The sequence below is a fragment of the Orbicella faveolata genome, unplaced genomic scaffold (genome assembly GCF_042242905.1).
Source record: "Orbicella faveolata isolate gen_17 unplaced genomic scaffold, um_ofav_v1 contig_36, whole genome shotgun sequence".
Taxonomy (NCBI): Eukaryota; Metazoa; Cnidaria; class Anthozoa; order Scleractinia; family Merulinidae; genus Orbicella; species Orbicella faveolata.
Window position 1 is genome coordinate 5,027,544 of NW_028301565.1, and position 27,701 is coordinate 5,055,244.

Consider the following 27,701-nt stretch of genomic DNA (forward strand, 5'->3'; position numbering starts at 1 on the left):
CCACAGCACGGACGAAATAAGTTCCATCCATGCGAAAAGGTGTAAACAGTCGCCATCGCCGAGGGGAGGCTGGGGACAAGAAATAACTCCAAATCGTACAACGTGACTTGTCTGTGACAAAAGCGTGTTCCACATCGAATACAGGCTACCTACGTTTTGTTGACAAGTATTATTATAAATGCACTTACAAGAATACAAATGAAATTAATTTATATGCCAGTATCAAACGAGGTGAAACTCTTTGTTAGCAGACCTCGCACGATTAACTAACTTTCACTTCTGTAGTTATTTATGATATATCACCAGCAACCCTCAAACGGTGGGTTGGCAGAGTGGTCGATTAAGGTCGATTAAGTTTTTTTCAAAGTTCAACACAATATTATCTGAGTTTGAGGAGCTATTTCTCTGAATTCGAAGTACACGTCATGCGGTTTATAAAACGAAACTGAAAATAGCATTAATCTTGAAAAAAAAAAAAACCGCCGGCGTCCATAATAACTTTAACAACGATGGTTGGTATATTGTAGGAAGATCGAGACAGATTAAGAAAAGCAAATATCCAAAGTGTGTTCTAAATTTTAAAAATGCCCCGTGCCTGAGGTAGCTCCTCCAAAATGGCTGTGTGTTCCTCGCGTCGATTTTGACATTGCTTCGTTAACACATCACTGGACGAATTTACACAAGGGACAGGAAACTTGTCCGCGATTTTCCCTTACTAGAGTGAAAACGGACGGGACGGGTTTAGGTGGGAAACTTGTCCAAACTTTGCCGCCTGCTTTATCCCAATATCCGTCGAAACCCGTAACCAAATATACTTAAGACAGCTTTCTGGACGAGTTTAGGGAGATAAGTCCGCCGAAAGGACTTGAACAAGGACGTAAGCAAAGAACGTTGGATAACAAAATAAATGGCCCCTAGAAAGAGGCGCGGTGGTCTCATAGTTAGTGCGCTCGTCTCCGGATCGAGCGGTCCTGGTTCGAACCCTGGCCGGGGACACTGTGTTGTGTTCTTGGGTAAGACACTTAACTCTCACAAGTCCTCTCTCCACCCGGCTGTATAATTGGATACCGGCGAATTTGATGCTGGGTGTAACAACGAGTTAGCCGACAAATTACAAAAACTACAAAATCGCGCTAAGTCTGATTACTATTCTAGCGCTACCGCCCTCCGCGGTAAGCTAGGATAGGATAATCTCTATATCAGAAGGAAAAAGGAAAAATTGAAATTGATGTTTAAAACTTTGAATGATGAGCCTCTGGAGTACCTGAAAGGCCTATTTAACCCATTCAGCACGGACTATGGACTTAGAAACAGCGAAAACAAATTGGCTCTGTCTAAGCCCGTATCGATTTTTTGAAACGTAGTTTCTGCTACAGTGGGGCACATTTGTGGAATAGCCTTCCATCTGAAGTCAGAGCCATTACGGATCTATTATTCATTTTAGATACGAGATAAATCGCCAACTGTCCTCCTTGTCCTCCCACACGGCAAACATGTTAATCAGTTTTGTTTTTTTTTTTAATCTTGTAACTGATGCTTTTACCGTGTCTAAATAAAGAATGTATGTATATGTATCTAACCATATGAGGAAGTAGCAGATCCCATTAAAATAGTGCTCAATACACATATAGTGTAGAGCTGAGTATATGAGTAATAACGAAGAGGCAAGATTTGCTGTTACTCCGAGTTTCGTGCTTACGCACTCATCAGACAGTATTTAATGATAAGCATTCCTATCAACTAGATATATATACACGGTATTAAACAATAGGCTAATTGCTGGACTAGTTGCATTACAATAAGTGATAGTTATACTGGAAAACAATAGGTGTGAAGACAGAAATTACGGGGACGAGTATAAACTGCGTGGGTGCAGTACAATATAAAGAAAGTGTCAAGCGTTCTTCAAGTAGAATTTGTTCTCGTGCCGGCATTTAGAAATAAGTTCTGATCTTTTGTTTAGTAGATTGTCGTTGCTATGTTTGATAATCATTAGTTTTTCTGTGAGGCAGAGGTCGCATCGTTTGGAAATGTTGTTGTAGGGTCTTGCACGGCTAATAATTGACCATTTGATGTTGAAGTCTTGTTTTTTGTCGTGTAGTTGCCAGATGTATTTAGAAAGCTCGGTGCTGTTGATGTGTTTTCTGTGCTTAAATGTGGATTTGTGCTGCGAGAATCTCTGTTTGAATGTTCCTTCTGTCAGTCCAATGTAGTTCTTGGTTGTGTTGTTAGTTGTAACTTGTGCGTTGTAGATTACACTGGAAGTCAGGCATTTGTTGTCTAGCGGGCATTGGTCTTTTTTGCGGCAGTTGCATTGCTCTCCGGTGGTTGCGTTGGCGTTGTTGTCGGCGTTTGTTATTTTCATGTTGTGTTTGTTGATTACTGTTTTCATGTTGTCCATGCAACTGTAGCTGACTTTGACGTTGTTTTTGTTGAAGAGGCTGTGGTATTTATGTTGGTTCGGAAAGTGCTTAGATATGAGCTTCAGGAATGTTCTACCGATGTTTGTCTTTACGTTTTTACTAAATGGAGGGTTGTACCATATAATGTTTCTTTGTCTGTTGCGTCGGGGGCGTGTTGGTTGATTGTCTTCGTTGTAAATTAGTGTTTCAGAGTATCCGCTGGCTTTCAAAGTAGTTTCGTAGATTGGTTTGGCCTTGTTGAATTCGTGTTCGAATATATGTATCTATGTATCTATGTACTTTGCGATGATCTAGCATCCCATCCAGGGGGGAGTAGAAATAATCCTAATCGCTTCATGCTACAAAAACCGGTGATAAGCGCCACTTGGCCCGCATGCAGACTTTCCCTTTTACCTTCGCCAAATGGCCTCTAACCTGTCCTAGTGTGAATTTATAAATTTACGATTAGACGACTTGCTGAGTCAAGATTTCCCATTAACACAGAAAACTTGTCAGACAAGTTAGCTCTCGTCCCCTATAGTGATACGGTTATTTTAAATTGGCCACATTCTCATAACAACAGTCATAAAATAGAGAATACTGATTGTAGTATCCCGAGAAACAAGCCTTGAGGTACCAAGATCTCGATAATTGATAGAAAACCGTAAACTCACGACCTGTAACTCTACTGCAAATCACGATTGAAGACATTTAACCACTTCAGATTCGGTGTTCTTTTATTATTGTTAAATATTCGCCATTTTATTACGTTAAGGCTCACCTTCACAACAAATACATGAAAAAATAAATACGAGTTACATCTGCTAGGGTTAAAGTTGCTACGAAGCACTAAGACAACCTACAGTCGAGGACAAAAGTGCTGGAATGGTTTCCAGAATCTTCGGGCACAGCTGCTCAAAGAAGTTAAAGCTAATCTAGATTAGTATCACCCAACTAGTGGACTGATGCAAATCCTGCATTTTGATTGGCTACGCTACTAGAGGACTATTAGTAATAGTCATCGAGTAGCGAAATTGGCGCCATCGAGCGTGACGCTTTCTTTCGTTTTATTCCCAAATAAACATTTCTTCAACTTGCATTTGCTAATTTTATTATTGCCTTTTCTGTCCGACTAGTTGGGTGATACTATAACAATTAGACCCTTCGCCCTCAAGGGCCACGGGTCTAATTGTTAAATAGACCATATTCGTATTCTCGGTATTGGCCTGGAACTAGCTTGCAATGGAGTCATACGGGGGAACATCATTAGAAAAAGGATAAATGCTATTTGCATTTGAAAAGACTCCCGCATTAGCCTCACTTGCAAGCTAGTTCCAGTCCAATACCGAGAATACGTATGTGGCCTATGAGCGTCAACGTTAAATTCAGCAACTCAAATGTTTTCTGCTTTGTGGTTGACTTTGAAGACTCACATCACACTGAACGTCAAATTAGTGGTGATAAAAGCTGGGTAATTAATCCGGTAGAATTAAAAGATCATCGGCTGTCGGAGAACTGAGTGGGACGACATAACTTACAGCTGATGATTCTATTTATTCTTAACACCTGTCTGCTTCACAATAGATGAATACTGTTAGGAGAAATTTGATTTTCATCACTCTTACGAATACCATGGTTCACGACACATAGACTGAGATTGGATTTTGGAGTCGCATGTCGTTATGCTGAAAAAAGTACAATAATCGTCCCCTTTCTTTAGCTGCCAAAATAAACATTTTCAAAGGAAAAAATCCTTCTAGTCCAAAAGCAGAGTCAATTTATATGTAACAGACAGAACTGTATTTCGTGTGGGCTCTACGTGTGGTTCAAAAAAATAATCTTTACAAATTGTTCAGACGAATCAGAGCGCACGTATTGGCGTTGTCAGCCATTCAGGATTAAATGCAAAACCACACGTCTTGGTTTGTGCACGATTTCCCGCGCTTGGCAGCGACTGCATGTTTTGGCTGCGAGTTCTGATTCGTCCAAGGTGTTGTCTACGTTTGATGTGATTCCTGTAATAAATGATAATCGTTTGGAACAATGCCAGAGTTTTCCCTGTGCTAGCTGGCAGATGGCAGGAAATTAGTGTCCAGATAGTTATAACCGGCACTCGTGTTTCCTCCACTGAGTCCGAGATAGTCTCCGTCCACAAAGAACGTAGAATTTCTGGTTATTGGTTCAAGTTGATGTTCACTTGTGTGTGAACCCACGTTAATATTTCCTCTGTGAAGCAAAATAGAATGAGTATTAGCAAGACAGTTCCGAAACATGGCAGCTAAAATTTCGTACTTATTTTCGACTAAAGCAAAAACATATATCACTCGAAAGAGAACTGGAAAATATTTGATCATGTAAAACTAGGAGGTAAATTAACGCCCAAGCCAGTTTGTGAAGCTAACGTTTTGGGTACCAGCCTTTCGAACAAAGAGCTAACAGTCGAAACGATAGCTTCACAACGTTAATTTACCTTTACAACTTCAAGTTGATAAAAAGCTACGTGTGTGACCTCCCGTCAACGAAGCGCGACTGTTTCTTTAGAAAATAATAGCTTGTAAATATAAACCGCTTTGACTAAATGGCTAGAATAGCTGTTATTGCAGTTATCAGCGGCTTGACACACAAACGAGGCGAAAGCGTCAATTCTGCATTGTATTGACCCTTTCGCCCTTTCGTTTGCATGCCTTTTAAAACAAAAGAATATTTGACCGCAGACTCAACTCCAACAACAGCTATTGAGAGACATGGCTTGGAAGACAACCCATCCGGTCCTTCGCATCCTTACTTTCATGATTTTGAAGAAAATATCCAGAACTTTACGAAATTGCCCAGAACTTTCTCTTATCCATATATATAATTATTGAGCTTTGGACACCAACCTTTCTGCACATTCGGTACAGAAATCAACACCAGTGTCCTTTGAGCAGTCAATACAGTGCCATCTCGTGCCTGATATCGGACTTATTCCACAGCCATCACACTGCAAAGTCAAAATATCGTCATTTAGTTTCATCCAAATGATGGAACTTGAATTTGGCGGTCTTTCCTTACAAATAACACATATTTAATAAATTCACTTTGTTGTCTCACCATGAAGCCACTGTGCTGGACCTTTTCCTCAGTTTGCTGTAAATAAGAAATAAAAACCATTAAAAAAAACTTAAACAGCTCTTATTGTATGGGTAGCTCCGTGAGCGGGCAAGATTTAATTTATTTAATTTAATTTAATTTATTACGATTTACTCCATACAATACGAATACATTATGAATAATTAAGACAACTAACTAAAAACAAAACAAACAAACAAAAAGCAGTGGAGAAGGAGAACACCAAAAGCGCAATGGCACCATACCAGGGATGTCCCCACATATTAAAATTTAAAACATATATACAAATATACAAATACAAATACAAATACAAATACAAATACAAATACAAATACAAATACAAATACAAATACAAATACAAATACAAATACAAATACAAATACAAATACAAATACAAATACAAATACAAATACAAATACAAATACAAATACAAATACAAATACAAATACAAATACAAATACAAATACAAATACAAATACAAATACAAATACAAATACAAATACAAATACAAATATACAAATATTCTAATTATCCATAAGATAACTTATCTAAGATAAGATGAAGCTATCTTGCCCGCTCGGGACTACCCGCCGTGTCCCGCAAGAAAAATTTCCCCGAAAGCCATATAATAAATCATTTATTGACCAAGTTTGTTCCGTCAAGATGGCTGGATATTGGCCTCGTTCTTTTTTTGCGAGTTTATGGACCTCGACTCCCTGTCGGTCCATAAACACGCAAGAAACGAACTTGGCTAATATTCAGCCATCTTGACCCCACACTTGGTCAATAACGCATATGTATAATTTAAGTCCGTCACCAGCCTCCCTATAGCTCAGTTGTTAAAACGCTCCACAAATGTGCGGAGGGTCATGGGCTCGACTTCCATCAGGAGACTGAAGCGAAATTTGAAATAACATCTTTCTTAAATTCGCAACTTGATTTTTTTACTGATTCAAAAACAGTTTCCTAAGATTTCGCCTTGCAAAGTAAGCTTATGATCAAACAAGAAAGAAAGTCGATGACGGCAGTTCAACATCTCGCACTCACTGGAGCGATAAATCTCGTGTCCTCTGACCAACTTTGAACCTGCTGTCTTTTCGTGATAGTTCACAAGGAAAAACTGTTGAGAACTCTTGTCCAGTTCTTAACTACTGTCGACTCCCGTGCTCGATCGATTCGGCCAACAGCAAATACTATCTGTTACGAGAGATCTCGATATTTTTCTAATACTTGAAGATAAAGATAAACTTTAAATAAACTTCTCGTTGGGTAAACATTGATGTACAGAGTGACAAAAAAGATCGAGCAGCACTGGTTTCTGGCGTTCAGCAAATCGTGAAATATTCCAACCATACTGTAAAACATAAGTTCACAAATTAAAATCACAAAAACTGGAGAAAATAATTTCCAAAGATAAGTTTATTTTACAACTTGCTGTCGTACAAACTGAATGTTAAGAATTCGACACAAATTTTGACCCAAATTGTTTCGTAACAATTCCTTTTCGAGACATGCAATTAACACCTGAGATTATAATACAGTCTTATTTAATAGTTTATCCCAAGTGGGTTTTGAGAAAAATTTTTTATCAATATAAAAATTATTAAACTGATTAAAATTACAACATAGTATTAAGACTAATAAAACAAGAAAGCATTTGCAAAAAAGACAAGATTAAAAATGGCATAATGCAATGTAATGCATATATATTTTTTTATCTGATTATTTTTACCAGATTCTACTGGATCTATTTTAAAATGAATGGAAGAAAACGAGCTACAAATAGTTAATTCAGAATTGCTCTACGTGTCGAGACCACCTGTGAATGTGTATTTCACTACTGCATTTTCATTTGCCTTTCTTAACAACACTTGAGTCTCCAATCTCATTCTAACGCCACGCAAGAGAGCCTCGCTTGGCCAGAGTCCTTCATTCCAAATACGTAAGTTATTTAAGATATTTGGTTATTTATATAGACAAATAAAGTCATCATTCTTTCCTTTAAAACCAGAATTCTTTCTCAAAATACTGACTCATCGTCTTCTGGCAATCAACAGCAAAAAACAAATTTGTGTTATCTTTAAAAAAATTTGCTCTTTTGTTCATTTATAAGCGCGAAATTCTAAGAGAAAGTAATTTTGCGAACAATGACCAATGACAATCCACAGGGATTCCATAAAGGTACTTCGCTGTTTCAGATAAATGAATTAAACATTACATCTTTAGAATTATGCTTTTTTTTGTGACGGCAGAGAAAATAATGAATCGCGAAGTAATAGTCGACAGCAGAGAATATTTGTAAAACAAAAAAAACGCGGCTTTAATTTATTTTATTCTGTTTTTTTGCGAATAAATAAATATTTGTGCCATGTGGAATGACAAATAAATTTCTATTAAAACGTAATTTTCCCCAGGAAATTTAGATTTTATTTGGAAGGCAACAGAATTCAATGCATTGTGTTTTTGAAACCAGGAGATTATTACATGATCAGTTTTCAAATTATTAGAAAGGTTAATCACAAAACCTATAAATGCGTCCTCGACAGACCACATCTTAACAAAATCAAATACTACAAGGTATCCAAGATCGACTATTCGAAGGATGACGTGGTTTTTATGACCGTTGTATACAAATCCCGAAAATTACTTGTTTGTTTGTTTGTTTTATTTCATCTTTTGTTAACTGGAGCGGGAAACTTTTAATCAAAGAAACTTCAATTAAAGGATATGAAGCCTGAACAGCAGGTTTGGTGAGAGGGCCATGTTGATCTATAACTCTAACAATAATTGTGAAAAATAATAGCGTGTCTTCCCTTAAAGCGATTTCTGACAATATCAGGCTCGTTTGGTCTCGCCTTAGGTGTTTTGGCTTGACTACATCTCACCAAAATACGAATTACGGCTCGACCAAACTCACCTGACATGCCGCCGAAGTGTACCAAAAAGGTACAATTACGTATATTCATCAAAACGGATGTCAACTGCACATTACTTTGACAATACAACAGAGTCGAGGTAATAATCAATTTTTAACGGCTTTGAAGTGACTCGATTCATTCCATTTTACTAGTAACCTGCAGATTCTATTGGATGTGACACAGCAGATGTTCTTTATCATATCTCACTCAATATTGATAACAACGTTTCACGATCTAAACACAAATTACGCACTTAAACCGAAAAAGGTGGTGTTTTATACGTTTTCCGTTGGATCGGTAAGATTCTAAACTGATCACCGAGTTATGTTACTTTGCGTGTTTTCATCCCAGAAGTTCTCGCTGCATTCAGAGCATGTTCAAGGAACCAATTCTAACTGACTTTCTTTGTAACTCGACCTTGGCAGTACATCTCAACTCTTCGGAACTGTCCACTATATTCTTGGTGATATCTGGTATAAATGTTGCATTATCCATAACAGCAACTCTCGGAAATGCGTTGATCCTCGTGGCTTTCCACAAAGAATCCTCTCTTAATCCTCCTTCCAAACTATTTCTTCGTTGCTTGGCAATATCAGACCTTTGCGTTGGACTTGTTGTGCAGCCAGTGACGGGGGTTTTTCTTTTGGCGGCCGTCAAACATCGCTGGAATTTCTGTCAAGTTGCCGGACTTCTATGGTTTTCCTTCAGCACACTGATGGCAGGATTCTCACTTACAACTTCGCTAGCAATCAGCGTAGACAGACTTCTTGCGCTATCGTTAGGCATCAGGTATAGACAAGTTGTAACTATAAAGCGAGCTCGCTTGTTTGTAGCCCTGTTTTTGCTATTCTCTATTGGAAATTGCGTCGCAGAACTCGTAAACCCTTTTGCTTTTCTCGTGTACAGCGCCTCTATATGGGCTTTATGTCTAGTAACGTCGATTTGTTGTTATGCACGAATCTACCTTGTTCTTCGAAATCACATCCAAGCTCAGGTTATCCCGCAAGGACAGCCGAATGGAATTTCACCATTGAACTTGTCGCGATACAAAAAGACAGTGTCCACTGCTTTGTGGGTTTTCGCCGCACTGATGATTTGCTATCTTCCGTTTGGCTTGGTTTTGATTGCTAGGACAATTGCACCTGAAATGACAGGATCTGTAGTAATCATTAACTTTTTTGCAATAACACTGGTTTATTTAAATTCCTCCCTGAACCCTTTGCTGTACTGTTGGAAAATCAGGGAAGTGAGACATGCAGTAAAGGAAATACTCAGGAATCTCGGTTTCAGTAAGTTATTTGGAGACTGAAGAACAAAGAGACTTGAAGAGGCAACGTCATGGTTTGTGCATGATGGCAAATTGAGCCAACGAACCTCATTCCCAGGTTCTCCTCCTCGACGATTTCCAAAATGGCGCCTCGCCAGAACAAGCCACATTCTCCCACCCGCCATTTCGTAAAATGGAAAAGACCATTCAAACAAGACTCTTCAGGCAACGTTGAGACGTCGGTTGCAATAGTCCTCTCCATCCTCGTTCCTTTATTGGTTTATTACTGCTTCTCAGTCTTTGGTGATTATCATTCTTGGTACTCTATTATTTTCGGTTTTCTTGAAATAACTTGATGCATTGATCCTCGTTGCTTTCCACAAAGAATCATCTCTTAATCCTTCTAAACTACTTCTTCGTTGTTTGGCCTTTTCAGACCTTTGTGTTGGACTTGTTGTGTGCAGCCTGTAGGGGTGTTTTCTCCCTTGGCAGATTTCTGTGAAGTTGCCGAACTGCTGTGATATTCCTTCAGCATAGTGATGGCAGATTTTTCACTTGCAACTTTGAGCGCAATCAGCGTAGACAGGCTTCTTGCGCTATCGTAAGGCATCAGGTATAGACAACTTGTAACTATGAAGCGAGCTCGCTTGCTTGTTGCACTGTTTTTGTTGCTTTCTTTTGGAAACTACGTCACACAATACGCACTAAACTTTTTCGCTTTCCTCGTGTACAGTGCCTTAATGTGGATTTCATTGCTAATAACGTCGATATACTGTTATGCGTGGATCTATCTTGCTCTTCGAAATCGCATCCAAGCACATGTTATCCCGCAAGGTCAACCGAATGGTATTTCACAGTTGAACTTGTCGTGGTACAAAAAGACAGTGTCCACTGCTTTATGGTTATTTGCTGCACGGTTGATTTGCTATCTTCCGTTTGGCTTGGTTTTGCTTGTTGAGACAATGTTGTCTGAAACACCTGAACCTGTAGTAATCACCGTCTATTTTGGACTTAAACTGGTTTACTATCTAAACTCCACCCTGAACCCCTTGCTGTACTGTTGGAAATCAGGGAAGTGAGACATACGGTAAACAAAATATTCAGGAATCTCGGTTTCGGTAAGTTATGTGAAAACTGGAGAACAAAGAGATTTGTGCATGATGGAAATTTGAGCCCAAATTTCTGCAAACCTCGTCCTAAGGGTTTTCTCTTCAACGATTTTCAAAATGGCGGCTCGTCGAAAGAAGACTCATTCTCCCACTCATCATTCTGGAAAATGGAGAAGACCCAGGTTGAGACGTGGGTTGTAATCTGCCGTGGTCCTTTCCATCCTGAGCCATCCTCGATCCCTGTTTGTTTATTATTGCCTCTCATTATTACACCACTATTTTGAGTTTTCTTGAAACTGATTTAAGCCAAGAAAAATCAAGAAAAACCAGCACAGTTATAACCAGAAACGCTACACGTATTTCCTTATAGGTCTGGTCATGACATCTCGGTTTTTTTTTGCATTCCGCAAAAAGAAATTCAACTTTCAAAATAAAGCCTATTGAAACCCGTTGACGCCAAAAGAAAAAGTATGGCAAGTTGCATGCTTAAAACCCAATAAGACATTGACTGCAACACAGTTTACCGAACACCTTGTCTATACACAAAGATTTCAAAACCAATCGTCTTCCACTTAAAGCCATTACATAGGAGATTAAGAACTAATAGTTTTTTGACCAAAAGAAACTCAGAGGATAAAGGGCGATGTACTTTATGCCAAAATGATCCACCCTTTTTTGGCAACGTTTTGTAAATTTAACCTGATATCTAGAATTAGACTTGAATCCAAACAACAACAAGCTTGAGCCTAAACTTCTGCTTTTTGATCGCCAGACGTTCTATCCGCGTATGCAAAACGTACAATATTTCCCCAAAATAAAGAAAAAAACTTCTCCCTGTTTTCTCAAATTACCAAAAAACGAAAACCATTTTTTCGTTTACATCACAATGGTGAAGCCATGTAAATACCCCTGCCTTTTCCACTCTTTTCACTATTTATATTTCTATGTTAGCACCTTAATTTCTTCTTTTTCTCTCTGTAAAATTAGCTCACTGCACTAAGCCGCTGTACTGAAGGTGTATGTTGTAGATTTATATAAATGGATAAGTTATTGAATTTAAAAAAGTACTGTAAGAAATGTAAGTAGCGCACTGTAAGCACAACATCGTATTGTAAGTGATCAAAGTGTTACTAAATAGATCGTGTAAGAATCTCATTGTAAGTGGTGTAAGTATCGCAAGAGTACAGTGTAGTATTGTAAGTATCCAGTATTGTATTGTGGCGGAACCAGTCGTATTTTAAATAGGTATTTTTGCTGTGTTGTAAGAAATGAACTTAAAAAATCAAAAATAGTACTGAATAAAAACCCTAACGGCAGGTAGTCGAATAACGATGAGTTTTACACTGCTATTATTCTTTCGTTTCTTTTCTTCTTTTTTATTTTTAATAAATATTAAAAATAATGATACCAATTATTAAAAAATAGATATATCAAAAAAGGCAATTCGTCATCATTCCTTTCCAGCCGGTGCAACCAAACCCTGAGACACTGTTTGGTGATTTTTGATTTTAAACTTTTGGCAAAGTTTAAAAACATTATTTCCATAATTACTTTTCAGGCCCCTGAGATGGTTTTGCATACATTTTTAAAGCGATAACAACACCAAACAAACAAAAATGTTCAAAACTGTTTTTCTGTGCTTGTCCTGACCATTTGTGAATGTGGATTTCACTTGTCATGCACGATAAATATTTTCGTTTCCTTGTTAAAAGAGCTTTTGGATTTTCAATATTGTTATTTCACCCCAAGCAAATGAATTACTTATTAATTTTTTTAGCTTTACAAATAGCACGAAATCCTGGCAAATGTCCCAAATTTGTTGTGATAATCTTTAGGTGTTTCCTCCAAAGCCGAATACCTTCCTAACGTATTAGTTCGGTAGTAAAAACACACAAAAGTAAATCAAAACCAAAAAAGACATTTTTGGAATCCTAATAAATTTTGTTCTGTTGTTTCAAAGTGTGCTTGTATGAATTTTGCAATTGAATTGTAAGTAATTATGCAAATATGACTTATGATAAACCGAATTCAAAAAAGCACTTCATTACTTCCTTCCAGTTTATAACAAAGCACCTATTTATCTCCTTAATGATTTCAGTTCTGTCAAAAATTTAAATTGTGAGCATAATAAATTTGGTTAAACCAATAATGAACTTCGAATTTATAATATTAGTCTTCTTCAGAAATTAAAATACACAAATGGCAATCAAAACCAAAACCAAAATTTTCCACCTCCAAAAACTTTTGTTCTTTTCTTCGTAGTGAGCTTACAAAAGCAATTTTACAAAAATGGTTCATGAAAATCCAAAGTAATTCAAAAAAGTACTTTACCGCTTCCTTCCAGTTTACAACATAGCACCTGTTTATCTTATTAATAATTTCAGTTCAGTCAAAACTTGAAATAAACTGCGAACATAGTAAATTTGGTAGAACTAATAGTGAATTTCAAATTTATACCAAAGTTGAAAAAGCAAACTAATCTTATTTTCTAAATCAAACATAGGAGCTGTGTTTAATTTCATTTCTTTCCCTGAATAAATGAATATTTTTAATTACCTCCGGGATATGAAAATCTTACTTTCTCCAAATTATAATGAATATTGTTTTTGGAATCAGGCGATTTTCGAAATTAATTATTATTAGGTAAGATCATTAAAGCCATAAATGCGTGTGGGATATCTTGAAAAGCACATACGTCAACAAAACCAACTCAAAGATGTTTTCTTTTTTAATGGAGCCAGGGGCCATTCCATTAGCAAGAAAAAAATACAAGTACAGGAAATGTAGGTTTACTTATCACTTTACAAGGAAATGAGCTGAAACACCAAAGACCATTTAAAAAAGCTTTACACAATACATATATTTTCCTCAGGGAGGAATTTAGATCATGAAAACGGATATTATGGTACTTTGACAAAACAGAAGAAGAAGAGAGTAACAAAGCAATACATGAAAAAGAGTGGAGAGAAAACAATCATTTTCCCTTTAGATTTCATTCCATGTGAAACAGCAGATGTGTTTACACAACTCTTATATTTTTTTTTCAGCTCCAAAACAGAAATTACAGCGTAACTAAAGTGATGCTCTGCACGTTTTTCTTTAGCTAAAGCTGATTCCTAACCTAACAAGTTTTTTTATTTACAAAGTTGGAAGAAGGCTCCAGAGTATGTTCAATTTCTCACTTGAAGTTGGTTTTCTTTGTAACCAAACCTTGCCTGCACATCGCAACTCTTCGCAGTTTTCCACTCCTTTCTTGGTGATATCTGGTATAAACGTTGTACTATCTATAACAGCAACTGTCGGAAATGCGTTGATCCTCATTGCTTTCCACAAAGAATCATCTCTCAATCCTCCTTCCAAATTATTTCTTCGTTGTTTGGCATTTTCAGACCTTTGCGTTGGACTTGTTGTGCAGCCTCTAGCTGTGGTTTCTCTTTTGGCAGCCTTCTACCATCGGTGGAATTTCTGTCGAATTGCCGAACTTCTATGGTATTCCTTCAGCATAGTGATGGCAGATTTTTCACTTGCAACTTTGAGCGCAATCAGCGTAGACAGGCTTCTTGCGCTATCGTTAGGTATCAGGTATAGACAAGTTGTAACTGTAAAGCGAGCTCGTTTGTTTCTTGCACTGTTTTTGTTATTTTCTATTGGAAACTGCTTCACACAATACGTAAACTATTTTGCTTTCCTCGTGTACAGCGCCTTAATGTGGATCTCATTGCTAATAACGTCGATATACTGTTATGCGCGAATCTATCTTGCACTTCGAAATCACATCCAAGCTCAGGTTATTCCGCAAGATCATCTGAATGGAACTTCACCATTGAACTTGTCGCGATACAGAAAGACAGTGTCCACTGCTTTCTGGTTATTTGCTGCACTGATGATCTGCTATCTTCCGTTTGGCTTGGTTTTGCTGGTTGAGACAATGTTGTCTGAAATAACTGAACCTGTAGTAATCGTCTCCTTTTTTGGAATTACACTGGTTTATTTAAATTCCTCCCTGAACCCCTTGCTGTACTGTTGGAAAATCAAGGAAGTGAGACATGCAGTAAAGGAAATACTCAGGAATTTCGGGTTTCGGTAAGTTATTTGGAGGCTGAAAAACAAAGTGGCATGAAGAAGCGTGGTCAGGGTATGTGCATGATGGAAAATTGAGCCAAAATCTTTAGAGTCGACAGCAATCTTATTTCCAGGGTCTTCTCCTCGACGATTTTTAAAATGGCGGTTTGACGGGATAAGACCCATTCTCCCTCCCGTTACTTCACAACAACAACAATGACAACAAGTTATAGTGAAGGAACTGAAAGGTTTTCGAATTAGCTCTAAATAGCTATTTAGAGTTATTCTTGATTAAAAAAAGAGCAGCAAGGAAAGGAAACCAGACTCGGGAGATAATGAATAATAATGCTGTGTAGAGTATTGTTCTGACAGTAAATAATGTTTTAGTTCCTTGGCAAAGAAAAATATACTGACTTCTTTCAGTTAATGACGAATCTCCTGCCAGATATCTATTGCCTGATAGGAGATTTCTTTTTCAGTGTTAGTACAAAGAAAAGTGGAGAGACCCTAGGGACCACATTGAGATGTTGGTCTTTCGCATACAGCGTTCACACGCAAAATATAAAATTCCAATGACTGACCCGAAGTCCTGGCAAATCTCCCGCATTTTTTGTGATAATTTGTAGTCCTAATCTTTTCCTAACTTATTAGTCGTCTTCAGAAATAAAAATACACAAATAACAATGAAAAGCAAAAATACCCCCTCCCCCCACCAAAAAAATTATTTTGCTCGAAGTGAGTTGACATTTGTACTCAAGCTGAAAGTAATTTTACAAAAATGACTCATAAAAAAAAACTTGGTAATTCAATAAAGCACTTCACTGCTTCCTTTGAGTTCATAACATAGCACCTGTTTATCCTCTGAATGATTTCAGTTCCGTAAAAACTTAATCTGTGATAGTAAATTTGGTTGAGCCAATAACGAAATTCAAATTAATACCGAAGATGAGAAAGCAAAAAGAGTATTATTTTTTAAAAGCAAACATAGCCAGCTGTGTTTTATTTCATTTCTTTTCCTCGAATAAATGAATTGTCTTAATTTCCTAAATGAGATGTTAATCTCGCTTCCGACAAATTTTAATAGATGTTGTTTTTGGAATCAGGCGATTACCAAATTATTTTTAGGAGCGACCATTAAAGCCATAAATGCGTGTGTGATATCTTGAAAAACCCATGACTCACTTAAACCAAACTCGAGGATTTTCTATTCACGGGACAACGTCGTTTAAGGTCAGTTTTGTTCAGCTTATGCTGAGCTCATAACTTTTTTAACTGGAGCCCAGGGGCCATTCTATTAGCAAAACATTAAAGAACAGGAAATATATAGGTTGCCGTCACTTTACAAGGAAATGAGTTTAAAGGCCGAAGGCCATTAAAAGCTGTATGAAATACGTATATTTTCCTAAGGGAACAGGTACTTGGATCATGAAAGCAGATATTATTTTACTTTGACAATACAGCAAAGAGAGAGAGTAATCAAATACTGCGTGGTAGAGGATTGGAAAGATTGGAATCATTTCGCCTTTAGAGTTTATTAGATGCGAAACAACAGATGTGTTTACACAATTCATATAGAATATCGACAGCTGTGTTTTCTTCAGCTTCAAATCAGAAATTAAAGCTTCACTAATGTGAGGCTTTGCACGTTTTCCTTTAGAGCAATCAGATTCTAAACTTAACAAGCTTTTTCATTTACGAGGACAGAAGAAAGTTTTGTTGGGAAGGCAGGGCATGAATTACTCACTTCAAGCTGGCTTTCTTTGTAACGCAAACTGGGCCATCCATCGCAACTCTTCGCAGCTTTCCACTATATTCTTGGTGATATCTGGTATAAATGTTGCATTATCCATAACAGCAACTCTCGGCAATGCGTTGATTCTCGTTGCTCTCCACAAGAAATCCACTCTTAATCCTCCTTCTAAACTATTTCTTCGATGTTTGGCAATATCAGACCTTTGCGTTGGACTTGTTGTGCAGCCAGTGGTAGTTGTTTCTCTTTTGGCGGCCGTCAACCATCGCTGGAGACTCTGCCGGGTTAGTGAGATTCTGTGGTATTCCCTCGGCATGATGTTAACAAGTTTTTCACTTGCAACTTTGATCGCAATCAGCGTGGACAGACTTTTTGCTTTGTTGTTAGGCATCAGGTATAGACAAGTTGTAACTATGAAGCGAGCTCGCTCGCTTGTTCCAATCTTTCTGTTTATTTCAATCACAGGCTGCGTGTTGCAACACACCCACCTTGTAACTTTCCTTGCCTATAACACCTTAGTGTGGTTTTTATGGTTAGTAACATCAATATATTGTTATGCGCGAATCTATCTTGTTCTTCGAAATCACATCCAAGCTCAGGTCATCCCGCAAGGTCAGCCGAGTCAAACTTCACCATTGAACTTGTCGCGATACAAAAAGACAGTGTCCACTTCTTTGTGGCTATTTGTAGCAATGATGTTTTGCTATCTTCCGCTTGGTGGGGTTTTAATTGTTGGTACTTTACTTGAACTAAGCGGATTTCTAGTAGTCACTAACTTTCTTACAATGACTCTGCTATATTTAAATTCATCGCTGAACCCCTTGCTGTACTGCTGGAAAATCAGGGAAGTGAGAAATGCAGTCAAGGAAATACTCCAGAATGTACGTTTCCGCAAGTTACGTCGAGACAAAAAGACAAATCGACTAAGGGATAGGAAAAGTCATTCAAGGTACCCGGAGTTAACTCAAGACACGCCACAAGATGTGACGCTAAGTCAAGTCGAATCACGTGGCTTAGAGCAAGTCAGGCCAAGTGACTTGACTCATTTCAAATAACATGACGTCGTCAAGCCACGTGGCGTAAAGTCAAGTCAGAAGTCAAACAGGCGAAGTACAGTCAACTTCTTTTCCTCAGATATCTCACTGCTACAACACCCCACCACCACAGAAAGCAGCTGACATGTCTGTCAAATACTCTTGAGATCACGGAGTCCGGCCATTACGGACGTCTCTCAGTTCTAACGAAATTTTTTTCGGTCGTGTTATGCCACATGAACAGTGTAATGAAAGCTTTTTTTAACAGGACACACTCTTGCGACGCAAGTTAGATGTAATGATAATACGTCATGTTACTGAAAGCATCTAGGGTCATTTTTCTAAGTTTCATAAGACGTTAACTTATTTTCGAAAGATGCCTACTTTCGGGCAGCTGGATTGCGCTTCACCATATACAGGTCGAGTCAGGAGGAAGCTAAGCAATAAATCAAGTCTACAAAGAACTACAGCATGTATTATTTAAGCTTTGAAAATGTAGATGGAAACTCCGTACGCAGTAACAGCGTATTCAATGTGATTGTTGATGACAGCAAGCTATTGGCAGAATAGTACTTGAAATGTAATGTCCTTCTTTGTCCGCATTAAACAAATCTTAATCCGGAACTGTAAATGTGGCCTTCACGATTTATCAACAACTGTTATAATTTATAATTTAACCCTATCTACTAGAAATGGTAACCTTCAAGATTCGTTCTAAAACAACTTTGCGGGAGCAACTCAGCAGAATGAGAGAGGGAGGGTAGGGAGAGAGGGAGGAGCTTATCCAGAATTTCCACGCCCTTCCTTATAAAATAACTCAGTGAGGAATGTGCAAACATTATGTCAGCAAGTATATGTGTACACAAAACTGTATAAATGCATTTTCCTGACAAAAACTCGTTCCCGTTCTCGTTCTCATTTAAGCAGGCGTTATAGGAACTGCCTTGAGGCAACTAGGAAGGTACATGTAGCTTACAATTATTTTCCATATTACCACCCCCAACCCCGAAAAAGGCGAAGTGTCCGGTATATTTCGCAGATTTTCTATCAGCTTTAAGTTGAAATAAGAATCATGAAATATCACATACCTGAAAATCCGCAATCTTTTGTCTTTTAAGTCTTTTGAGTTCCAGAAGCTCTCTGTATTCCTCCGTATGCCGCAGATCAACAGGCACAGATTCCTCATCCTACAGATAACAAACACAACACATGCACTACCGCCCAAAGGTAAGTTATCACCTCTCGTCTCGTTTCTCTCGAGAAGCGTCTCGGTAACCGTGAAGAAAAGCTCCGTAAAAAAACCTGTCGGCCGTCTGTCGGCCTGTCGAGATGTATTACTATTTGTTTACGGGTTTTTGAAACCGTTTTGTTGATCGGGTTTATCACTCTATTCCTGTCTATTCTACAGCAAACATTCTATTTTAGAACTGTCAGTAACTTGTGCTAACCTGTCGGTTTCGGGAGCTCTTCTTCACAATTACCGGAAAATAGATCCGCGATCCTCGGGAGGCGTCTCGTACTGGACCAGAACAAGAAAGTTCAACACAAAATGGCAAGCTGGGCGTCCTTGATTTACGAGATACTGAAAAAACGTAGTATGAATCCGAAGGCGTTGGGAAGGCTTTTTAAGGGGAGGGGAGGCATCTTTCTGGGCGATTGAAAATTACACCGGGTGAGTGCATTCTGAGAGTCACTCGCCCAAATGGCGAGTGTTGTCAAAATTTAGTTACTGACACTGCCGACGTGACAATTCTCAAAGTGCTCGAGTCAAACAACTTATTCGGGAACTTTTCGCGTTTCACTAGGTTCAGGAGGATTTGAGGAAAACGACTTTTGTTTCACACAGTAAAACGCTTAAATTGCTCATTCCTAAAATAACAACTCAAATTGAACCTGTCATCTTACCGACAGATATCCAGCTGTGTCATCCGTAGCTACACTTGAGATGTCATCCTCTTCGTCCATCAGCACTTTAGGTTGATACGAAGGAAAGAACGTGGAATTACGAAAACCAAGAGTTTGGTAGTAATGGGACGACCTTTTGCTCTGAAAGATTTCAAAACATTGCTTAAAAAATATAACTTTTCGCACTGGATAAGAAAATCTTTCAAGCACTCAAAACGGCACTTCTCTATCGATGAAAATGTTAAACCAGCAAACGCCTAAGCCAGAGCCTCATATATTGTCTATATTGCCAGATTTTCTGGCCACAAAATTAAAACTATCTACGCTAACCGCTTGTGGTTCATTGAGTAATCACCAGGGCTGTGCTCTAGAGGCGCCTGGTGCCACAGGCGGCAAACTTTTGCCTTTGGGCGACTGGAAAAACTCACTTTTTTTCATATAAGCTTCAATGCTGGGCACCCAGGATTTGGGCTCCTCGTAATTTTCTTAGACCACAGCCTTGGTAATCACAGAAAACAATTCTTCCGTCTTCTCCAACCCTCTGGTCCAGCTCATCTTCAGTGTATCCCACAACCTCCCTATCAAAACCCATTTTTCACACTCACCCTGTTTCCTGGTCGAGGTAGATTAGGCATACGTCCCGGAACAGGTAATCCTGCTCTCGCTAATTTGATGAAGTATTTCTGGACACGACTGGCAACCTTGAGGAACAAGAAGCATTCTTAAACAAACGTGAACGAGGTTATACAAATACACGAGAGTCAAATAGCCACCGATATAGAAAACAGTGTGTCAATCTAAATTGTTGGAGATTAAGGTAGTAATGTATTATTTTATATATTATATAAGAACCTTAAGCAAACCACGACGACGAAGGCAAGGAGAAAGTCACCAAACAAAAGTTTTAATGAGCAAAACAATGGCTGTGCACGTGCGTTACAAGTCTTTGTACATTTCTTTGCCGTCCTCTGCAAACCAACAACGTGAAAAGACCAAGTTCTGCGCAGTTTGAGGAATGCAAACAACGACGAGTAATCTTTGGTTTCCGTGTGGAATTGAACGCTGTCATTGCATATTTAGCCTGAGCACGATTTTAGAGCCATTGGCGTACTGAAAAGATCTAGACAATTGCGAATTTTGCTGGTGAAATATAAACTCATTTTTGACTAGGCATTGTCCTCGGCGTCGTTGTTGCTTAAGCTCCCTGTCAAGGTTTGTTGTTCGCCCTTGTCCTCCTTCCTTCTCATTCGCTGAGATCTATTGGGAGCGTGCGATCTATCGGTAGCGTTGCATTTATAGCGGTAGCGTGGCTGAGTGGTTATAGGAGGCAGCGTGGCAGAGTGGTTAGGACGCCGGATTTGAAGTCCAGAGGTCGCAGGTTCAATCCCCGTTCTGACCACCAACTGGAGTTTCACAGCACACCCGACTACTATTGTTAAACGCTACTGCCAGTTAGGGTTTTTAACCTCGTTATGTTTAATTTGAATAATTTGACACTTAATTGCTTGACCCCACTGGCATTTGGCTTTAAACACTGATCAAGAGTAAATAAGCACTAAGGTAATTAAGCACTAGTTAACTAATCTACTTATTTTATTGTACATCAAAGAAGACAAAGAAGGAACCTGTTTGAAAGTTCTGTTTCCCAGAGCAGCTGCGATTTTCTCCCACCTCTTGGCTTCCACTTCTTCCTGAGGGTAAATCTGCAACAGCTTTTCTAATTTAGCCTGAAAATTAAAAATATTGCCTTGTCAGCTATCCTCAAATCTGGTTAAACTTTAAAGTCACTGTATTCTGTAGTGCCAAGCTTAAAATCAAAAAGGTCAAAAGGTTCAGCCTAGGCAATCCATTATTCTGGTCAGTGGACATACTGTACATGTACAGGTAGTGTAGTGTGTGTAGTGTTCTTGAGAAATACTGAACCTATCTCCCTCCGAAAATGTGAATGGATAACAGCAACTTCTTGGGGGAGCAACCTGATATGATGTTTGGGGTTACCAGCGATGAATCAGCACCCCATCCAGGGGGGAGTAGTGATACCTGAAACACTTACATGTAATGGCATAGCAAATAAAGCGATTCACAAAATACACTTTTCCCATGTATTAAATTATCAAAATCTATCCCTTTCCTAAAACTAGTCTGCAAAACCTGTCAGACCTGTTCTTCAGCTGTCCATGGTTGATTGAATGTTACTGGTTTCATCTCATCACAGTGACGACCTCGCACCAGTTTTCCGTTTGTAAACTCGCTATTTCTTGGAGTGAAAACACTCGTCAGACTGAGGAGCAAACAACAACATTATGCTGGATAAGAAGTGAGTTTCTGGACAGTTTTATTTTGGACAAAACGTCCCATGCTAAGTTGTAGGTTAAAAATGGCAAATGGCTAAGCAACACACCTGTCGAACCTTGCAAAAACAGTTTGAACATTTTGTACTTAATTTCTTATTTCATTTGTTTCATATTGGGATTGGGCCAATAAATTCATAATCATTACCTAGCATCATAGGTCTGCACCACGTGCAAAGTGGTCAGTAGATAATATATACATGTACTCCCTTTCACTCTCAGCCACAAATTCCCAACAACAGTTATAACAGTTCACTTATAACTACAGGTTAATTATTAAAACCATACAACATACAGCAAGACATGAACATGATACCAACCTTTCCCTCTCCAGTGGCTTGCCTTGTTTGCTGGCTACAAACTCTCCCCCAAAGACACTATACACGTTGCTCTCTGAAGAAGCAGCAGATGCAAATTCACCGGTGTCAGAAGTTTGTATTGATGGCTCATTTGCTAAAGAAAAAATTACAAATCAGATCAGACAGTCTAATTCAATATTCTCATAAAGTTAAAAAAGAGACTTAGGATATTGACATTGTTAATGCCAGAGATGCATTCACATCAATCAGACATTATTTGCATACAAACAAATATACAAATATCAGAATTTTTTGAAAAGCGAAAAATTTATGACAGGTAAGATTTAAAGATTTACATGTAAAGCTGGCCCAACCCCCCCACTTGCGGACAAAGAACTGGATAATAATAAGATTTAAAGGTTTGTCATGTAGTATTAACGGGTAGTACGTCCATAGACATTCGTACAGGATGTTGAAGGAAAAGTTTGTGTTCAAGCACAGTGGCCCATCAGTCCTTATCTCTGGTCTCAGTACCTGCAGTATGAAGCAGCTTATTGGTAGGAATATTTCTACTCCCCCCTGGATGGGATGCTGGTTCATCACAGGGTTACTCCCACGCATTAAATTTGCCGTTACCCATTTGTACATAGTGGAGAGAGGCACTGTGAAAGTAAAGTGTCTTGCCCAAGAATACCACACAATGTCCCCCAGCCAGGGCTCAAAACCAGACCACTCAATCCAGAGTCCAGCGTACTAACCATTAAGTTACCACACCTCCTTTCTTTGAACATCTGCAAGTTCATTATGTTACATGTACATGTATTATACAGTTATCTATCCTTCTCCACACATCACAGCACCCTGATACTAGGATAAAGTGTTGCCATCATAACAATATTTTTTAATACCTTTTCCCAGGTTGTTAGAGGCAGCTCTAGTGAGGTGGGGATTGCTCAATCTCTCTCTATCTATTGTACTCAGAGATACTGTATACTCTTCCCAAGGAATAGACGGAAGCTTAACTACCTTTTGACGAGATGGAAGATCTATATGTTCCTAGATGTAAAACAAAATGACAAGGCATCAGATTCCATGTAGCAAACCTTAAGCAGCCATATTTCTCAAAATTCAACAACTCGTGGTCAGCCCATTATAAAGATGTAACTGAGCAATTGTCATCACACAATGTGATATAAAATCAAGTTAAACATTTAAAACTGTGTTTACAACTTTCCCACTAAAGAATCTATAACCAAAACATAATTGTCAGTGCAAACTGCACATGTATCCTCAGGTTCCCAAATGTACCATTGATTTACCGGAACAGTAAACATAGGTCAAAACCATTTTTTTTAATCAGAAAACTTGCAACATCACATTCTACCCTGTTTTGTAGCTTCTCCACAAAACTAATAGGATCCTGAAGAGCTTTAGCTTGCTGTTGATAGAGAACGTCAAGGTCCTTTGAAATAAACCAAACACAAAAAGTTACGAATAAGCATGAGTATTGGTGTTACTAAAATATAGCCTGAGAAAGCCACTTTTACACATGCCTAGAAATAAGTTTTTATTAGTGATCTCAAAGGTTCTCATGTGAGGCACAGGGATGAGCTGTGTAAGACACGGCACTTTTATCACAGTGACTGCAAAATTCATCACAAATTTTTATTTAGAGGAACTGTGATAATCAGCCAGTTTAATTCATTACCAGGCAAAGCAACAATGTTAGCACTATACGTCATCCCAAACTGAGGCTTGCCAAGGCACCTCTAGGATGTGTCATTATACTAGTATGGGTAATCAAATGGTGACAAGTAGAGGAAGGAAATAATTTTGTGCATGTTTTGTCAAAATTCTTACCAATAATTTCCTGAGCCTTTAGGCAAGGTAAGTTATTTAAATTTTGACGACTTGCAGTGAAATCATTTTTTTAATTTCACAAGTATACTATTTGATAACCTTTTAATATCATGGGTTGCAAATTACTTACAATCATGGTTTTGACTTGTTTACCATTTTGAATTTTGCACCAAATATTGCCATGGCAATTTTGTAATTTCACATGTGAAATTTTATAAATAATTATTAACGCTGAAATTGTACACCAAAATGAAGGAGTAAAGAGTCACCACGATATTATTACAATAACATTGTATCGCTCGCCACTGAAATTTTGTTTTTAAGTGGGGAATTTTTTAACAACCAAAACTTGATGTTTGTTTCCCTTTGTCTCACACGTTACTTTTTCATGATCCAAAACAAAGGAAATCACATTGACAAGAAACATTTCAACCAGCAACCTACATCTGTACTAACCAGCTGCTGTGATGGGACCAAGAATTTTATCTACAACTCAAGAACAATTACATTTTGTGCTATGTATTACTACATATAAAAAATTACACTATCTGATCACCTTTACAGCCTGACTCCTCTGTGATTCCAAAACCAACAGGGTTTGCAGTAGCAAATGATAGCTAGAGCAATAACAAAACAGTAGTCTTCTAAGCAATGTCTCCTTTGAAACAAAAATCCTTGATACATCAATGGAGGCTGCCCTTTTTTGTAACTTTCATTACAGTTTATAATACCATGATACAAACTACTATTGCACTTACACTTAAGAATCAGAAAATATCTTGAATTCACTGTCTTTTGGAGAGTTATATCTATCATGGAACTGTGAGTGGGTGTTTAGTAAAAATGAAAGATTTTTCTAAGACTTAAGCCAAAATAGTCCATGCTGACACACTGTACTTAGTGTTACAATGAAGATGCTTTAGATGTATATGTCTGTAGTACTACTATAAGTCAAGAGTATGTAACTTTACAGCATCAGTGTAAGATCTCTTTCTCTGCCTTTCTCAGACTAGCAGGGTTATTAGTTGCTAAAGAAACTGTTGTACTGTATTGGCAGGCAAAAAAAACACTTAACTAATATTATCAATTACTCCCATGAGCTGATAAAGGTAAATTAACTACTGTCGCAAAGTTGAATATTTCGCAGAATAGATTTACCTTTATCAATGCATGCATGGTTGACAATTAACTGTTTAGTCAGAGTAACACCCATCTCTACAACATCACTTACTGCTTATTATCTTTCAGTGCCAAGTGATCAGATTCAAAGTAGAACCGATCGTAATGATCATCCTCAGCTTCATCATGGACGAGTACCTGATCATACCACATGTTGACACCTTTGGCAGAAGATTCCTTTTCCAGCCCACTTACTTCCTTGTCTGCCCTTTCCTCAAATGTTTCTGTCCTTGCACTAGAGATCTTGATGCTAATTTGCTGAGAGCCTTGATCATCCAAAGCACTGTTTGATCCCACATCTACATCAGCTTCATCATCTTCCTCAGCTTTGTTTGTAACTGTTCTTATGACACTATCTCGATTCGAATTGTCAGATTTAGTAGGAAACAAGTCTGAAGCTCGATTATACAAGCAGTCATTTGATCCAACATCTAAATCAACTTCAACGTCCTCATCACTTATATTTGTTTCTGTTTTTATCTCAGTTTTCGTTACTCTATCTTTCGTGACTGTTGCTCCAAATGCAGCTGCTGTCGAGCAAAGCTTTAAGGATTGGTTTTCCTTGTCTACGGCTGGACTTGATTCATTTGTTTTCGTGTTTACCTTCATGAGTAACCTCAGTTCCACAAGAAATGAGTTTCAGTATCTCAACTCCTCGCGTAAATAATTAGCTTTCTGTGTAGTACTAACATTACTGTTATAGCCGAACACGTGCTGCAAAACTCACTGTTGTATAAACATTCTATCCACTAGAAGAAGCTTCGTGAACAAACCATGAAAACGCCAGTGTCAACGACGACAGCAATGAGCTTAATTCAAAAGCCTCTCAAATTTCGAGTACTATCTTCTCCATAGACAGGTTTTTATGACCATAGTTTGATTCTTGATCATTTAAAAGTTACATACATACTCTCAGCTACAAAATACACTTCTGCTAGGACAAATCGTCCGCCATCTTTGAACTGCGCCCACTGTAGCCCAGAGGTTTATTCTTTGGGAAACAATAGTGTCATTTAGAACTGATCATAGTGTAGCAAACTTTCTGATTATCCTTTCCAATACTAATGGCAATGTACTTATATTTGGAAAATAGTCCAAAGAATATACGCTCGCTGATTGGTTAAAAATCATGTGTCTATTCAACAATTTTAGATTATTCGCTCCCACTTTCTATCGCGTGATAGTTCACGAGGGAGCAGCCCGAGTCAACTATCATGCATAGAAATCGAGAGCGAATAATCTAATTGTTTTAGTATAAATCTATCAGTCATTCAAAACTTTATCTAAATCCTCTTCACAGACACTTAATTAGAAAACGTAAAGGAGCGGCCGTCATTTTGTTGACCAGCGCACACGTGTTACGCTACTCACTATCTATCACAGAATAGATAGTGAGTAGCGAAGCCAATCAGAGAACGCTAGTAGATTTATACAATTAGATTATGAGCACGCCCTACGGGCGTATAATGACTCGCGCGCTTCACACGTGAGGACCGCGCTTACGGCGCTTCGCGTCTTCCGAAAACGTCCGAAAACGACTGTTTTGCAGTTTAGACTATTTTCTAAATATCAGTACATTGCCAGGCCAAAAATATCAGAAACATCATACATTATTTCAAAATGTTTAGAATTTTTTTGAGCAATCCTCACCACTCGAGTGCACTATTGACAAGAGATGAAGTGTAATAGAGTCAATCCCCCATATAGACCTTATTGCTAAGGTTATCCCTCTCAAGGTATTTTTAGGTATGGTATCGAGTATTGAGAGCGAAGAATCTAATTGTTTTAGTATAGATTTACTAGTCGTTAAAAAATTTGATCTAAATCCTCCTCAAAAACACTTCGAAAACACAAAGAAGCGGCCCCAGCGCACACTCCTACACAACTCATTATCTACAACAGAATAGATAGTGGGTAGCATAGCCAAGCAGAGAACGGCATTCGTGATAGAACGCTAGTAGATTTATACTAAAACTCGATCGTATAATAATAATAATAATAATAATAATAATAATAATAATAATAATAATAATAATAATAAACTAATATTTCACAAGGAGGCCTCCAATCACCTAGGGATGGTTTTCAGGAGGGTCCTCTAAAAACTAAAAGTCTAAAATATACATTAAATGTCTAAAATACAGAAGTAATAAAAGTTAAAAACGTGTTACTAAAACTAAGGTTTAAAACTAGACCTAAGATTAAAAATCTACTGCTAACTAAGGTTAAAAATGGTTAAGTAAAAACTGTTTCAGTTTGTATTTAAAAATCCTTTTTGGTATAAGTTTCTTTAGCTCACTTGGCAGTGAGGCCCAATCGGTTATTGCTTTATAGTACGTTTTGTTTCTGCCCCATTCCGTTCTTGGCTTGCTAATTTTGGGCATGCAACCATTTCGGGTATTGTAATCGTGTTGTCGCAACGCGGTACATATTTTCTATTTCTTAAATATCATTTCT

General features: G+C 38.1%; 4 protein-coding genes and 1 pseudogene across 4 annotated transcripts; 4 read left to right on the top strand and 1 right to left on the bottom strand.

Moving 5' to 3' along the window:
* Positions 1 to 3,121: 3,121 nt before the first annotated feature.
* On the bottom strand, positions 3,122 to 26,237 carry LOC110067238 (ZZ-type zinc finger-containing protein 3-like). Its single transcript, XM_089274886.1, has 13 exons — positions 25,297 to 26,237; positions 24,622 to 24,682; positions 23,590 to 23,667; positions 23,114 to 23,261; positions 22,227 to 22,359; positions 21,716 to 21,836; positions 21,181 to 21,282; positions 20,161 to 20,256; positions 19,556 to 19,696; positions 18,739 to 18,837; positions 5,493 to 5,528; positions 5,282 to 5,382; positions 3,122 to 4,628 (listed from the first exon to the last, which is right to left on the bottom strand). The coding sequence occupies exons 1-13, from the start codon at positions 25,851 to 25,853 to the stop codon at positions 4,466 to 4,468; spliced, it is 1,836 nt and encodes a 611-aa protein (XP_089131012.1). The 5' UTR covers positions 25,854 to 26,237; the 3' UTR covers positions 3,122 to 4,465.
* Positions 8,795 to 9,737, top strand: LOC149102078 (melanocyte-stimulating hormone receptor-like). Its single transcript, XM_089274888.1, has one exon. The coding sequence runs from the start codon at positions 8,802 to 8,804 to the stop codon at positions 9,735 to 9,737; it is 936 nt and encodes a 311-aa protein (XP_089131014.1). The 5' UTR covers positions 8,795 to 8,801.
* On the top strand, positions 10,047 to 11,088 carry LOC149102079 (melanocyte-stimulating hormone receptor-like; annotated as a pseudogene).
* LOC149102080 (adenosine receptor A3-like) lies at positions 13,474 to 15,708 on the top strand. The gene has a single exon (XM_089274889.1). It carries the CDS (start codon positions 13,971 to 13,973, stop codon positions 14,889 to 14,891), a length of 921 nt encoding a protein of 306 aa, XP_089131015.1. The 5' UTR covers positions 13,474 to 13,970; the 3' UTR covers positions 14,892 to 15,708.
* LOC149102081 (adenosine receptor A3-like) lies at positions 16,166 to 18,281 on the top strand. Its single transcript, XM_089274887.1, has one exon. It carries the CDS (start codon positions 16,598 to 16,600, stop codon positions 17,669 to 17,671), a length of 1,074 nt encoding a protein of 357 aa, XP_089131013.1. The 5' UTR covers positions 16,166 to 16,597; the 3' UTR covers positions 17,672 to 18,281.
* Positions 26,238 to 27,701: the final 1,464 nt, after the last annotated feature.